The sequence below is a fragment of the Pelophylax lessonae genome, assembly GCF_965119305.1.
Source record: "Pelophylax lessonae genome assembly, chromosome: 12".
In the NCBI taxonomy this organism is placed as follows: Eukaryota; Metazoa; Chordata; class Amphibia; order Anura; family Ranidae; genus Pelophylax; species Pelophylax lessonae.
In genome coordinates, this window is record NC_138779.1 from 21754873 (window position 1) to 21770594 (window position 15722).

The window sequence follows — 15722 nt, forward strand, 5'->3', positions numbered from 1 at the left end:
GAAAACCCAAAATTCAGTATCTCAGAAAATAAGAATATTACATAAGACCAGTAAAAAAAAAAACATTTTTAATACAGAAATGTTGGCTTAGTGAAAAGTCTGTCCATGTACAGTATAGTATGCACTCAATACTTGGTCAGGGAAAATAATTCAATGATTTGCAAATGAAATGCAAAATATTCCACAGTCAGTGATGATTCGGGGAGCCATGTCATCTGCTGGTGTTGGCCCACTGTATTTTATTAAGTCCAAAGTCAGTGCAGCCCTCTACCAGGAAATTCTAGAGCACTTCATGCTTCCCTCTGCTGACCAGCTTTATGGAGATGCTGATTTCATTTTCCAGCAGGACTTGCCACCGCCCACACTGCCAAAATACCTGGTCACATGATCATAGTATCACTGTGCTTGATTGGCCAGCAAACTCGCCTGACCTAAACCCCATAGAGAATCTGTGGGATATTATCAAGAGGAAGATAAGAGACACCAGACCCAACAATGCAGACAAGCTGAAGGCCGATATCAAAGCAATATGGGCTTCCATGCCACAGGCTGATCGCCTCCATGCCACACTGCATTGATGCAGTAAGGATGCAAAAGGAGCCCCGACCAAGTATTGTGTGCATACTATACTGCAGGGCTTCCCAAACTTTTTTGGGCCGAGACCCACTTCTAAATACAGTTATTTTTCGGGACCCACTTGCAGCAATTTTCACGTCACAGTGCCCCTTTACACATCACAGTGTTCTACTAGTGCGGTATGACTTAACTGGTTCCTGACTGCCCATCGCAGTTTTTATTTGTAAATTACTTTACTACTGCTTTAGGCCTGGTTCACATGTATGCGGGTTGGCGGCCCACATTTGCACAGGCAGAGCAGCCCATTGATTTGAATGGGCTGCTATGCCCTCGTTTTCTGCAGAAAAAAAGGTGCATGCAGCATTTAAAAAAATGCAGTGGCCTTGAAATCCATCCTGCTTTTGCATCATGCGACTTACCTGCAGTTCCTGCACTGCCAAGCTTTCTGCGTTTTTATATACGTGGGCCCAGCATTAAAAACACAGTTTGCGTGTGCAGGAACTGCAGGTAAGTCACATGGTGCAAAAGCAGGATGGATTTCACGGCCACTGCATTTTTTAAAATTCAGCATGCACCTTTTTTCAGTGGAAAACGCAGGCATAGCAGCTCATTCGAATCAATAGGCTGCTATGCCTGTGCAAATGTGGGTCGCCAACCAGGCCTAAAATAAGCGATCAAGCAGTATCTAGCCTACCTGGTGACTGGTCCTGGCGCTCAGCTCCGATCCGATACACTGCACTCTGATAACGGCTCCTCTCAGTCCGACTCCTACCCCGAGGTGCCGCCTCCCATACAGGACACTTCACGCACGGCAAGGGGCGGGGTCAGAGCGTCAGTGGAGCTCAAGGCCCCGCCTGCTCGTAACACAGCGCGCTGCCGATCCATGGGCGGCTCTGACCGCTCTCAGTAAAATCTGCCGACCCATTCAAATTCAGCTCACGACCAATCAGTGGGTCGCAAACCCATATTGTGGAAACTCCAGCTGTAGGGAGTATAATTGTTGCAAAATAAAGGTTGATAGACTTGTGTCTTCTTCATCATAAATCTAATAACAGCAGCCAGTATATATTAGTATAGTGTATATAAAAAGGACTTTACACAACTTGCTTTAGTTTAAGCCCCTTTATTCTATTAACCTGGAGCTTGTCAAATAGAACAAAAGGGCTATATCCTCTTTTAGTCAAGTAACAGGAAATTTGCCATAGAGTAGTACCAAAACTTTCACATTTCTAAATACAGTATGTCACAAAAATGAGGACACCCCTCACATTTTTGTAACTATTTTATTATATCTTTTCATGTGACAACACTGAAGAAATGACACTTTGCTACAATGTAAAGTAGTGAGTGTACAGCTTGTATAACAGTGTAAATTTGCTGTCCCCTCAAAATAAGTCAACACACAGCCATTAATGTCTAAACTGCTGGCAACAAAAGTGAGTACACCCCTAAGTTCAAATGTCCAAATTGGGCCCAAAGTGTCAATATTTTGTGTGGCCACCATTATTTTCCAGCACTGCCTTAACCCTCTTGGGCATGGATTTCACCAGAGCTTCACAGGTTGCCACTGGAGTCCTCTTCCCCTCCTCCATGATGACATCACAGAGCTGGTGGATGTTAGAGACCTTGCGCTCCTCCACCTTCTGTTTGAGGATGCCCCACAGATGCTCAATAGGGTTTAGGTCTGGAAACAAGCTTGGCCAGTCCATCACCTTTATCCTCAGCTTCTTTAGCAAGGCAGTGATCATCTTGGAGGTGTGTTTGGGGTCATTATGATGTTGGAATACTGCCCTGCGGCCCAGTCTCTGAAGGGAGGGGATCATGCTCTGCATCTGTGCGTCACAGTACATGTTGGCATTCATGGTTCCCTCAATGAACTGTAGCTCCCCAGTGCCGGCAGCACTCATGCAGCCCCAGACCATGACACCCCCACCACCATGCTTAACTGTAGGCAAGACACACTTGTCTTTGTACTCCTCACCTGGTTGCCGCCACACACCATCTGAACCAAAGAAGTTTATCTTGGTCTCATCAGACCACAGGAGATGGTTCCAGTAATCCATGTCCTTAGTCTGCTTGTCTTCAGCAAACTGTTTTCGGGCTTCCTGTGCATCATCTTTAGAAGAGGCTTCCTTCTAGGACGACAGCCATGCAAACCAATTTGATGCAGTGTGCGGCGTATGGTCTGAGCACTGACAGGCTAAACCCCCCACCCCTTCAACCTCTGCAGCAATGCTGGCAGCACTCATTATTTCCCAAAGACAACCTCTGGCTATGACGCTGAGCATGTGCACTTAACTCCTTTAGTCGACCATGGTGAGGCCTGTTCTGAGTGGAACCTGTCCTGTTAAACAGCTGTATGGTCTTGGTCACCGTGCTGCAGCTCAGTTTCAGGGCCTTGGCAATCATCTTATAGCCTAGGCCATCTTTATGTAGAGCAACAATTCTTTTTTTTCAGATCCTCAGAGAGTTCTTTCCCATGAGGTGCCATGTTGAACTTCCAGTGACCAGTATGAGAGAGTGAGAGCGATAACACCAAATTTAACACTCCTGCTCCTCTTTCACACCTGAGACCTTGTAACACTAACGAATCACATGACCATGGGGAGGGAAAATGGCTGATTGGGCCCAATTTGAACATTTGCACTTAGGGGTGTACTCACTTTTGTTGCCAGTGGTTTAGACGTTAATGGCTGTGTGTTGAGTGATTTTGAGGGGACAGCAAATTTACACTGTTATACAAGCTGTACACTCACTACTTTACATTGTAGCAAAGTGTCATTTCTTCAGTGTTGTCACATGAAAAGATATAATAAAATATTCACAAAAATGTGAGGGGTGTACTCACTTTTGTGAGATACTGTATCTGACTAATAGATCATTGTGATATGACATTTTTTTTGGCTGTGGCCTGTTTTGTTTTCCAGTCCAATTCTAGACCAACAGGGAAACATCATATCAAAGACTTCCCTTAATATCAGTTATAGGAAAAACTATCAGTGACTTTAGTCTCACTAAGCAGAAGGTCTTTTCACTTTTCTCTCTTTCAGCACTTTACAGAACTACATTGTCTGGCGTTTGGTAATAGACCGAGTGAGCAGCTTGAGCAGACGCTACAAAGATGCACGGGCCAATTACAGAAAGGTAATTTGCAGCAATCATTCAAATTATTTATTGGGTAATGTCTTGCCTCTGTATACTGTAATAGTATCACCTTTTTATCACATATATCTTTTGGATTACTATGTTGTCTTCTATCAGAACTATTCCTACTATTCCATACTATTCCATAGTCCTGCCTTTCTCAATCTTTTTACCATGGAGGAACCGTTGAAATAACTTTCAAGTCTTAGGGAAACCATGCCAACAATTATGATATCTACAGCTTACAGTACATTAGCCTGGTGGTCGGTAGGAACAATGCTTCTCACATTAGTGGTCAATGGGAAGAATGTTCCTTACATTGATGGTCAGTGGAAAGAATGCTTCTCACATTAGTGGTCAATGGAAGAATGTTCCTTACATTGGTGGTCAATGGGAAGAATGTTCCTTACATAAGTGGTCAATGGGAAGAATGTTCCTTACATTGGTGGTCAATGGAAGAATGTTCCTTACATTAGTGGTCAATGGAAGAATGTTCCTTACATTAGTGGTCAGTGGGAAGAATGTTCCTTACATTGGTGGTCAGTGGGAAGAATGCTTCTTACATAAGTGGTCAATGGGAAGAATGTTCCTTACATTGGTGGTCAGTGTGAAGAATGTTCCTTACATTGGAGGTCAGTGGGAAGAATGCTCCTTACATTGGTGGTCAATGGAAAGAATGTTCCGTACGTTGGTGGTCAGTGGGAAGAATGTTCCTTACATTGGTGGTCAAGGGGAAGAATGCTTCTTACATCAGTGGTCAATGGAAAAAATGCTTCTTTTATTGGTAGTCAATGGGAAGAATGCTTCTTACAGTAGTGGTCAATGGGAAGAATGTTCCTTACATTGGTAGTCAATGGGAAGAATGCTTCTTACATTGGCAGTCAGTGGGAAGAATGTTCCTTACAGTGCTGGTCAGTAGAGAGAGTGTCCCTTACATTGGTGGTCAGTGGGAAGAATGCTCCTTACATTAATGGTCAGTGAGAAGAATGCTCCTTACATTGGTGATCAGTGGGAAGAATGTTCCTTACATTGGTGGTCAGTGAGAAGAATACTCCTTACATTGGTGGTCAATGAGACTAATGCTTCTTACATTGGTGGTCAGTGCATAGAATACTCTTTACATTGGTGGACAATGTTAACAATACTCTTGACATTGATGGTCAATGGGAGGAATTTGCCCCTTACAGTGGTGGTTAGAATACTGCCCTTATGGACACTTAAAAAAATGATCATGGCAAGTATTGTTGAACCTGGAACATTGAAGGCACCATCAGATTGTAGTTCAATCAGGTACAGCTAAAGCATCCCCTAAAAACCTCTGGAAGAACCCTTGGTATGGGGCTGGTGGTAGCCTGAAATGCAGAGGAAGGCCTATCATTGCCAGAAGGGGGAGCTTGGATGGGAACCCCCCAAGGTAAGTGACACAGGCTAGCCAGAGGTGCGGAATCTAAGTATCCACGGGTCTTCGCCAGAGTCTCTGATGGTGAGGATGGATTTCACTGTGTGTAAATACCAGGTCGCGGTCCTCAGGGTTGCCCCACCAGGGGGACAACCGGTCAAGGTCCGAAGGCAGAAGAACAGACAAGGAGGATCCAAGAGAATGGTCAAACAAGCCGGGGTCAGGATGGGCAGCAGACAAGCGAGGTCAGGGACGAGCCAAAGGTCAACAGGAATCAGGCAGGAATCAACAGGACACAGGTTCAGGAACATGGAGAAGCTGTAGACAAGACTGCAAAGTGCAAGAGCACTAGCTGCCTTTAAATTAGCCCGTTTTGGCGGCCAAGCGTCCGGGTCAGTGTGCGTGTGCGCAGGCGCATGCTCCAATGCATTGGCGAATATGCGTTAGCCATAGTTAAACCAGAGTATAGTTCACACTTGCACGAACGCCCGCTGTACTTCCTAAAAACCCTATAGTGTCTCACAGAACCATGGTTTAGAATGGTTGCCTTAATCACTAGTGGTATCTATCTAAAAACTGTTAAACCTATACATGAAATACAGTGATGAAAATATGGAGCAGCAGAGCTCAGGCTTGAAGAAAGAGAAGCAACAAAAGTAGCCAGTCAGTTGTGCAGTAAAAAGGAAAGTGCTGATGGGAGGAGAGCGCAAAGTGAAGGAGAAAAGCTCATCAGTGTCCTGCTTCTCCTTTCAAGGGACAAGACTTTTAAGTGTTCCTTCTCTGCCAGACAGGGCTGGGCTGTGTTGCAGAGCTGTGTAAATCTTCGGACTGGATGAATAGAAATACAAATCCTTTGGCAGGTATACCCGTTCCCATACATGTATTTCATCTGTGTATTTTACTGTTTGCCCAGAGTTCAGCTTTCATAAATTGGGTGGTAGGATGTTGGACATTGGAATCTTCGAACACAAGGTTATAGAGGAAGTAATAAAACAATTTGTTCATTTCGGCAGGCTCTCTACGGAACCACATTAGAGGAAGCTCGCTGGAGGGAGTGCGTCAGCTACGTCAACAGCAACATGGAGAATGCGGTTGGCGCCATGTACGTCAAGGAAACATTTGCTGGTGAGAGCAAGAGGATGGTATGTACCCTTTCCGGTATCGACCTATCCATCTATAAATGGTCTGCTCAAAAATATTACCACATCATAAATAAGTTGCAGTATTGTCAAACATTCCCAGCTTTATTAGAAACATATTGCCAGTCCAATTTCCCAGGCGCGTTCTACGGAGCTTTAGTGCTTCCTGATATGAAATGTTCCAGGTGCAGCCAATGTTCTCCAGAATATGGCAGATAACAGATCGCACCCCCAACATGTGTCGTCCCTGGCTTTGGCTTCTTTGTAAAGATTTTGGTATTTATTTATTGTCTGTTATGTGAAAGCAAAATTGTAAACTACATCTGAACACCAGACAAGCTGCTAAATATACCGCTGAAAGCATTTAATGTAGATGTTTTACATGCCAGAGGATTTGTAGATGGAAGCTAAACTCAAAGAATATATAAAAGATACAAATCAATCCAGCCATGTATTCATTATTGCATCATTAAAGTAGTTTAACACATTAAGCCCAATAAAGTAAACATTCCCCAGTATACAATTTTGTTTTGCTTTTTTTGCTTTCTTATTTTTTTGCTTCTGCTTTTTTTCATTTAGGTCACGCCAAGAACCAATGCCTTTTAATTTTTGATGATCTGATTACTAGACATGTGCAAGAACTAAAAAATGTGTTTAGTTTCAGATAGTTTCTCTATGTTACTAATTTTGTTTCTTTGATTCGTTTTGGAAATTTGTTTAGTTTAGTTTCCTTAACTACTTTACCTCCGGAGGATTTTCCTGCTTTATGTCCAGGCCACTTTTTGCAACTTGGCCCTGTGCGACTTTAACTGACAATTGCGCGGTCATGCAACTACGTACCCAAACGAAATTTACGTCCTTTTTTTTCCCCACAAACAGAGCTTTCTTTTGGTGGTATTTGATCACCTCTGCGCTTTTCATTTTTTGCGATATTAACCACTTTACCACCGGAGGATTTTCCTGCTAAAAGACCAGGGTTTTTTTTGCGATTTTTTACTGCGTGAGTTTAACGGACAATTGCGCGGTCGTGCGACGCTGTACCTAAACGAATTTCACGTCCTTTTTTTCCCAAAAACAGAGCTTTCTTTTGGTGGTATTTGATCACCTGTGCGATTTTTTGATCACGCGCTATAAACAAAAAAAGAGCGTAATTTTTGCAAAAACAACAATATTTTTCACTTTTTTTTATATGAAATTCCCCCCCAAAAAATGTAAAAATCAAAATTTTTTAACATTCTCGGCCAATTTGTTTTACGCTACCTATGTTTGGTAAAAAAAATCGCAAAAAGCGTATTTTGATTGGTTTGCGCAAAAGTTATCGCGTTTACTAACAAAGGGAAAGATTTTTGTCATTTTTGGTGTTTTTTTTTTTAACGAGTAATGGCGGCGATCTGCGATTTTTTTTGCGGTACTGCGACATTGCGGCGGACAGATCGGACCCTTGACTGACATTTTTGACACTTTTGGGGGTACCAGTGACATTACTGCAGTAATCAGTGCTATATATATGCACTGTTACTGCAAAAATGACACTGGCAGGGAAGGGGTTAACAGTATTGGACAGGGAGGGGTTAAGTGTGTCCTAGGGGCGTGATTCTAACTGTGCAGGGACAGGTCTACTAGTGTAAAAACAAAGATCAACAGTTCTACATAGTAGAACTGTCTGATCTTCACTTTTACACAGGGAGAACTGACAGGCGGCTTGTTTACATAAGCCGCTCTGTCTTTCTCCCGCTGTACCGGCGATCGTAGTGTGACCGGTGGACATCGGGTCCGCCAGTCACACTCCCGCACTCCTCCGTGAACGAGCCGAGGCGTGCGCGTGCCTCAGCGGGCGCGCGCCCGCCCGCTACTGGCTCTAGAAGGAGTGACAGGCGAGCGACGTAGACCTACGTCACTCTGCCTGGCCGGGGCCGACTGCCGCAGTAAATATACTGTGCGCAGTCGGCAACCGGTTAATAAAAAAAGAGCGACAATTTTGAAACAAATAACAATATTTTTCTACTTTGACAGTTAAAAAATATCCAATATATTACATTCTTGTTATATATTTAGGCCAAAATGTATTTAGCTACATGTCTTTGACAAAAAAATTCTCAATGAGCGTATTTTTAAGCACTTTAAGACCGGAAGATTTTACCCCATTCCTGACCAGGCCATATTTTGCAATTCGGCACTGCGTTACTTTATCGGACAATTGCGCGGTCGTGCAAATAGTAAATGTATGTCCTTTTTTCCCCCTCAAATAGAGCTTTCTTTTGGTGGTATTCGATCACCTGTGCGATTTTTACTTTTTGCGCTATAAACAAAAAAAGAGCGACAATTTTGAAAAAATAACAATATTTTTCACATTTTTTTATATGAAATTCCCCCCCCCCCCATAAAAATGTAAAAATCTAAATGTTTTAACATTTTAGGCCAATTTGTTTTCTGCTACATATGTTTGGTAAAAAAAAATCACAATAAGCGTATTTTGATTGGTTTGCGCAAAAGTTATCGCAGCTACTACCAACGGGAAATTTATGTCATTTTTATTGTTTTTTTTTTTAAACTAGTAATGGCGGCGATCTGCGATTTTTAGCAGGACTGCGACATTGCAGCAGACAGATCGGACCCCTAACTGACATTTTTGACACTTTTGGGGGTACCAGTTACATTACTACAGTAATCAGTGCTATACATATGCAATAGTATCCTTTCCTTTCTAACAAATATTCCTATGAAAATTCTCAGTTTATTCGATGCATGAATATCGTTCAAAAGTACTTCAAAATTCCGCATGCTTTTGACATTCGATTTCGGAATAAATGGACTTTCCCGAATGAAAATGACATATGCTATAAAAATAAGTTTGTTCAAGAAAAAAAAAAGTTCCATTTCTCCACTGAGGTTGAAAACGAATGTCAACTTAACCCCTCTAATCGTTAGAAAATCAAACGTTCAAAAAATTTAAACATTTTTAAATTACATTTTAACAGTGTATGGCCAACTTCGGACTTGCATTGGCAGTGGCTGCTCTGTAAGTAGATAGGTGCAAGCTGGAGAACGTACAAGGCTTTAGAACAGCCTTTCTCAACGTTTTCAACACAGGGAAACTCTTGAAATAACTTTCTGGTCTCAGGGAACCCCTGCTAGAAAAAAAATTACTATTTCTACAACTCACTGTACATAAGTGTGATGGTCAATGGGAAGAATTACCCCCCTACAGATACACTAAATTATTAAAAGTATTGGGACGCCTGCCTTTACACACATATGAACTTTATTGTTATCAATATCAATTATTATCAATATTGAGTTCTGCTTTGGACAATGAACTAGATAGTCCATTATCTTTCAGCAGGGCTTTTTTTTCTCAGAAAATATACTATATTGTCAAAAATATTGGGACACCTGCCTTTACATGCACATGAACTTTAATGGCATCTCAGTCTTAGTCCGTAGGGTTCAATATTGAGTTGGCCCACCCTTTGCAGCTATAACAGCTTCAACTCTTCTGGGAAGGCTGTCCACAAGGTTTAGGAGTGTGTCTATGGGAATGAAATTCCAGAAGCTCATTTGTGAGGTCAGGCACAAAGAAGAGAGGAAAGATCCCTGGTGCTGTGGAGTCCTATGGTGGCATGAGAGAGACAAACTCAGCCTGGGCTCCCGCTAGGCCACTCCCGCAACGCGTTTCCCTCTGCTCCCGAAGCTTAGTAGTGGGGGTGAAGATCCCATGCATGGGGGGAGTAAAAAAACATTATTGGAAGTCACTCAAGATGTACAAAGGTCTGGCAGGTGTTTATGGTTGATAGTTCAAACTGTGAGGGAGGAATAATGAGGTGAGGTGAGGAGAGGGTGAAATGTGAACTAAAATCATAAAAAGGCTATAAAAGTGATACGTGAGAAAAAATAGAGATGGATGTGAACAAATGAGAAAAGTGGTGTATAGGTGTATGAAGTGATAAAGATAGATAGTGAAAGATAAATGAAAAGTGATAAATAAGACAATGAGATAATGAATGAAAAACAGAAAATACAAAATAAAATGGGAAACAAAAAAAAATAAATCAAATGGAAAAAAACATTAAAAAAAATATATATATGTAGACGAGAAGACCTGGCTCGCAGTTTCCGCTCTAGTTCATCCCAAAAGTGTTCTACCTGGTTGAGGTCAGGACTCTGTGTAGGCCAGTCAGGTTTCTCCACCCCAAACTCGCTCATCTATGTCTTTATGGACCTTGCTTTGCGCACTGGTGTGCAGTCATGTTGGAACAGGAAGGGGCCATCCCCAAACTCTTCCCACAAAGTTGGAAGCATGAAGTTGTCCAAAATGTATTGGTATGCTGACGCTCTAAGAGTTCCCTTCATTGGAACTAAGGGGCCAAGACCAACCCCTGAAAAACAATCCTGCACCATAATCCCCCCTTCATCAAATGATTTGGACCAGTGCACAAAACAAGGTCCATAAAGACATGGATGAGCGAGTTTGGGGTGGAGGAACTTGACTGGCCTGCATAGAGTCCTGACCTCAACCCAATAGAACACCTTTGGGAGGAATTAGTGCAGAGACTGTGAGCCAGGCCTTCTCGTCTACATCAGTGTCTGACCTCACAAATGCGATTCTGGAAGAACGGTCAAACATTCCCATACACACACTCCTAAACCTTGTGGACAGCCTTCCCAGAAGAGTTGAAGCTGTTATAGCTGCAAAGGGTGGGCCAACTCTATACTGAACCCTACGGACTAAGACTGGGATGCCCTTAAAGTTCAAATGCGTATAAAGACAGGCGTCCCAATACTTTCGGTAATATAGTGTAGCTAAATAGATCAAGTGGAAACGTATCTGAGATGTAGAAATTGCTCGTTGCTCAAGCATCCTCTAGCAACCTCTGGAGGAACCCTAGTTGAGAAACCCTGGTTTAGAGAATATGGCTCAATGTGAGTGTGAGCTGTATGCTCACTAGTAACCCATAAAGATGGCAGGGGAAGGGGCAGTTGCACAGATGTTGCAAAATTACAGACTCTGCAAAGCCTTCATAGTCTTCTATGGTCTTTAAGCATCATCATCAATCACTGTAGGATATGCCTGGATTGAAGTAGTTTGTGCACCATGTCATCACCCTGATGCATGAAACTGTTCTGGTAGATTTGGTGTATTCAAAGGCGTATCCTGCTTTCAGTCAGAAGAGCAGGCAGGAGGCACTCCTGCTGTTATTCTCTTGACCAATCAGTGAGCAATTTGTGTTTACTTCGCTAAATTGCTCCATGGGAAGGTTTCCCGTTAGCCTGTTATGGTTGCATGTCAACCGACCTGCCGTTTACACGGAGAAAGCCCATTGAAGTGAAGCTCCAGTCACAGTATTTCTATTTAGTCTTGGATAGAGTGGAGAAGGGTTTTAGCGTCTGTCATCTTTTATTGCTGCCCCAAACCAACATTGAATAGAATAGTTTCCAATGGGTACACTGATAGGAATACAACTATTTTATATTGACTGCAAAGAAAATCTCTATTAGGTTTTCATTGTTGTCTGTGTCCGAGAGCTCCAACCACTTCTTGCCCTGGTTCTAACTCTTCCTTACTTCAAAATGATAAAATCTTTACTGGAATTCCACTCAACACCAGATGCAGAGTAAAGCCCCGTACACACGCACAGATTGTAGGCCAACTGATCGGCCAACTTTTGTCCAGTGTTTGTTGGTTGAAATGTGCTCTAGACTTGCACTGGACTTTTGTTGGCCAACAAAAACCAACTTCAGAAGTGATGTCTTATGATGGTTGACTTTCCCTGTGTTTTTTCTTCTCTGAGCATGCCCAGTCTTGCTCATCTGATTTTTGACTGCCGAAATCTGTACTGACTGAGGAACAACGTTTTTTGTTGGCCAACAAAAATTTTATAGCATGCACACCAGATTTTTTTCGGCCGAAAATTTGCAGTTGGTTGTCGGAAGCATCATACTAACAAGCCTACAATCGGCAGATCGGACGTTGGCCAACAATTTACGGCCAACAATCTGTGCGTGTGTACGGGGCTTAAGACTATGTTTTTTTTTTCAATTAAGTGATTATGTAATTGAAGGTATAGATATTTGTAGAAATGTATATCTTACTCCTGTAACATTTTCAGACCTTCACCTAAAAACTGTATTTCATTCTTATGTATGATGGTCTCCATAGAATAGTGGTATTTTTCTTCTCTACTTGTTCCAACTTTCTTAGATTAGCGACCTTATTAATAAAGTCCGGGAAGCCTTTATTGAGACCCTGGATGAATTGCAGTGGATGGACGACACATCAAAAGAAAAAGCCAGAGAAAAGGTTAGTAAAGCTGGTATTATTTAATTATTTATTTTCGTTTCCAACCCTTTTTATTAAGAATTGCAAAAGAAAGAACATACAAACAATGTGGTACAGTAAATCATCATGGGTACAAGGCTACAAAGCTTCCACATATATAGTGTCACGCTTACCCCTAATGCCGGTAGTCAGACACTATAGCTAGCTTCTGTGTTTTTCACCTATAGCAGCCCCCCCATTCCCAAACGGCAAGCAAGCCTACTGGTACTGGGTTGCCCCCAGGACTTATACACAATGCTATAGAGCCTGGCTACCATGCCAGGGCATGCTCAAACTTAGCATAGCAAACAGGTACTTGCGGTTGGCAGACAAGCAGAGTGGTTCAATGACAGTCCAGGTACAAGGCAGGCAAGGTTCAGAAAAGTCCAGGTCAGATCCGTAGTCAAAGGCAGGTTGAGTTCAGTGATTAGTCAATATCTGATCCGAGGGCGTCAACGAGGGAATCCAAACAGTGCAGACAAACAGGGAGCTTGGAGCACGTCTTACAAACGCAATATCACAAGCATGAGACTGCTGGCTTAAATCAGGTTTGGTCTCCACCCACAGACTGGCCACATCAATCACCTTGGTGTGGTGTAAAAGGTGCGCTGATTGGATAATTGGGAAGCTGCAACCTTGGAGCCAATTATGGTGAAATGTGAATAATAGGTGTATATATCAGGTGCGCTAACCAATGATAATCAGTGCTATAAAGTGTAAACACAAATAATATGAATGGTGATCAACTTGTATACAAAGTGCACAACATAAGAGTGTCACATGATCAATGTGCCTGTTGATATAAAATATCTAACAAAACAACTCATTTTGTTACACATTTGTGGTTGCACCCAGCACCAGGGTGGGAATGTCACTTCTATTTTTATTGTTGCATTGTCAGGATTGTTTTGTTGGATATTTTATATCAACAGGCACTTTGATCATTTGACACTTTTATGTTTACATTTAGCACATTATTGGGTATTTTACCTGAATTTTGCGTTTACATTATCAGGACCCTCTTATGTTGTGCACTTTGTATACAAGTTGATCACCATTCATATTATTTGTGTTCACACTTTATTATCATTGGTTAGCGCACCTGATATATACATCAATCACCTTGCAGGTGGACAGACAGACAAGGAGAATGCCACAGCCAAAACCAGGATGCTGGAAAGAGGAGAAGGAGTGTTACACGCTCCTGACATATAGTACATTAACAAAATAGAACAACCAAGGGTCAATTCAATACAAGATCTCAGAAATCATTAACCCTTTAGGCTCAGAAAAGGAAGTAAGGCCCACGTTCAGATATGCAAAAAAAATAGAAAAATATTTATGAACTCTTCTAACTTTTGTTGAAAAATAACCAAGGTTCCAGAATCTATTGTGTAATAATCCTTCAAATTCAATAGCAGAACCTAAGGCGAGGGACCGGTCAAACTTTACAGCTCGCCAATACACAGGGTCACATATAACCTCCGGCGAAGGAAGGATGACCTTGCCATCCTGATATAAAGAGTGGATGTCCCATTGGGTCCAGGAAGGACCGACAGCAACAAAAGAAATAGAAAAGAAAGAAGTATGAAGTACTGCATGCCAACCTTTAATTCCAGGGGTGCAACCTAAACAGAAGCAGCCTGGGAGTCACCAGTCAGATATTTAATGCAGGGGTCTCAGGATTTCTCAAATTATTTGACTTTATTGTTCAATATGGCCAAAAGATTCTCATTTACCATTATCCAAGACAGCTTAGCCTTGAGTACAGTATGTCAAAATGTATGGTAGCTGACCTCTGAGATCTGGCTATAGCGAACTATGCTGCCACAAAACTAAGGCCCCTTTCACACTTATGCGACGCGATTTTACAGCTATTCTGCGGCGCGATTTTGACGCGACTTTGCGGCGCGATTTTGACGTGACTTTGCCGCGATTTTGATGCGATTTTGAAAGCAATGGCTATGGCTATGGCTCAAAACGCAATCAAATCGTGGCAAAGTAGTGCAGGAACTACTTTGAAGTCGGCGCGACTTCAAAACACACTGATATGAATGGGGCTCATTGAAAATAATGGAAAACTACTTGTCATGCGATTTTGTGGTCCAAAATCGCGGGACAAGTCGCACTAGTGTGAAAGGGGCCTAAAAGTAATCAGTCTTCTCAAGTGTTTTGGGGCATTCTCCACCGGGCTGCACAGTAATGCTCCTTTTAGGAACTAAATTATTTTTATTAAATTATTTTATTTTTTTTATTACATTTTTATTAAATTATTATTTTTATAAATTAAATATTAGTATTATTATTTAACAGGACTCTTTCACCCATGAAAATGGCTCTCTGGCTGCCAGCGGCTAACCAATTAAACAAAAATGATCTGGTTAAGGTCATTTTTTGAAAGTTGATGCAGAGTTTAGCTACCCAAATTTAATTTTTTACATTTTTTTTTTGTAGATGCTTGGTAGATGTCCTCAGACATTTCTTGTCAAAGAACATCTACTCAATCGTCTTGGTTTGATCTCTGTTCTACATTTCTGGGTCTCACACCTGCTGTGCACATTATGAATGGTTCCTACTCTTCCTGCTTATTTTATCATTCATTTAAATTTATGTAAAATGGAACAGGCAGAACTGAAACACAAATATGTACAGTGACACACAAAACTCCCGGGCGCGGAGAAATTATGGCAAGGAGATCTTGTTCTTGGTCCAAGACCTGTAAGAAGCCCGGAGATGAATCAGTCCACCAAGCTACTCATATAACTAAAATATAACATTTGGGTTGATTAATCTTTTAATTTATTCATGAGAGCACATGAAAAGAGCACATGGCCTGAAAGTTATTGATTATGAAGAGCCTGATTTGCAACATATTTGGCAACCAATGACAATGGAAAGGTTCAACTAATAAAACTACCCTGGCATTTATCCCACCTTAAAGGGGTTCTTCAAGAATGTGTTAAAAGCTTTCCATTTTTTTCGACAAAGAGCCTGTTGAGTGATTTACAGTTCCAAAGGGCTGTGTATGGTTTGAGCGCCCATTTGAAGCTACTGTGCAGAGTCAGACAGGTTTTCTTATACAAGGCACTGTCACTTAGTGTAGTTACTTGTGTATCTATTGTAGTAACTATCCACCTTTGTGAGCACC

General features: G+C 41.9%; 1 protein-coding gene across 2 annotated transcripts in view; it reads left to right on the top strand.

The window, feature by feature from the left end:
* MMEL1 (membrane metalloendopeptidase like 1) overlaps positions 1-15722 on the top strand; it is a 324059-nt gene that overhangs the window by 253289 nt on the left and 55048 nt on the right. For both annotated transcript variants that reach the window (XM_082273303.1, XM_082273302.1), the window contains exons 11-13: positions 3627-3720; positions 6133-6261; positions 12458-12556. In XM_082273303.1, the coding sequence (XP_082129429.1) occupies positions 3627-3720; positions 6133-6261; positions 12458-12556 (322 nt within the window). The remainder of the gene's footprint in view (positions 1-3626; positions 3721-6132; positions 6262-12457; positions 12557-15722) is intronic.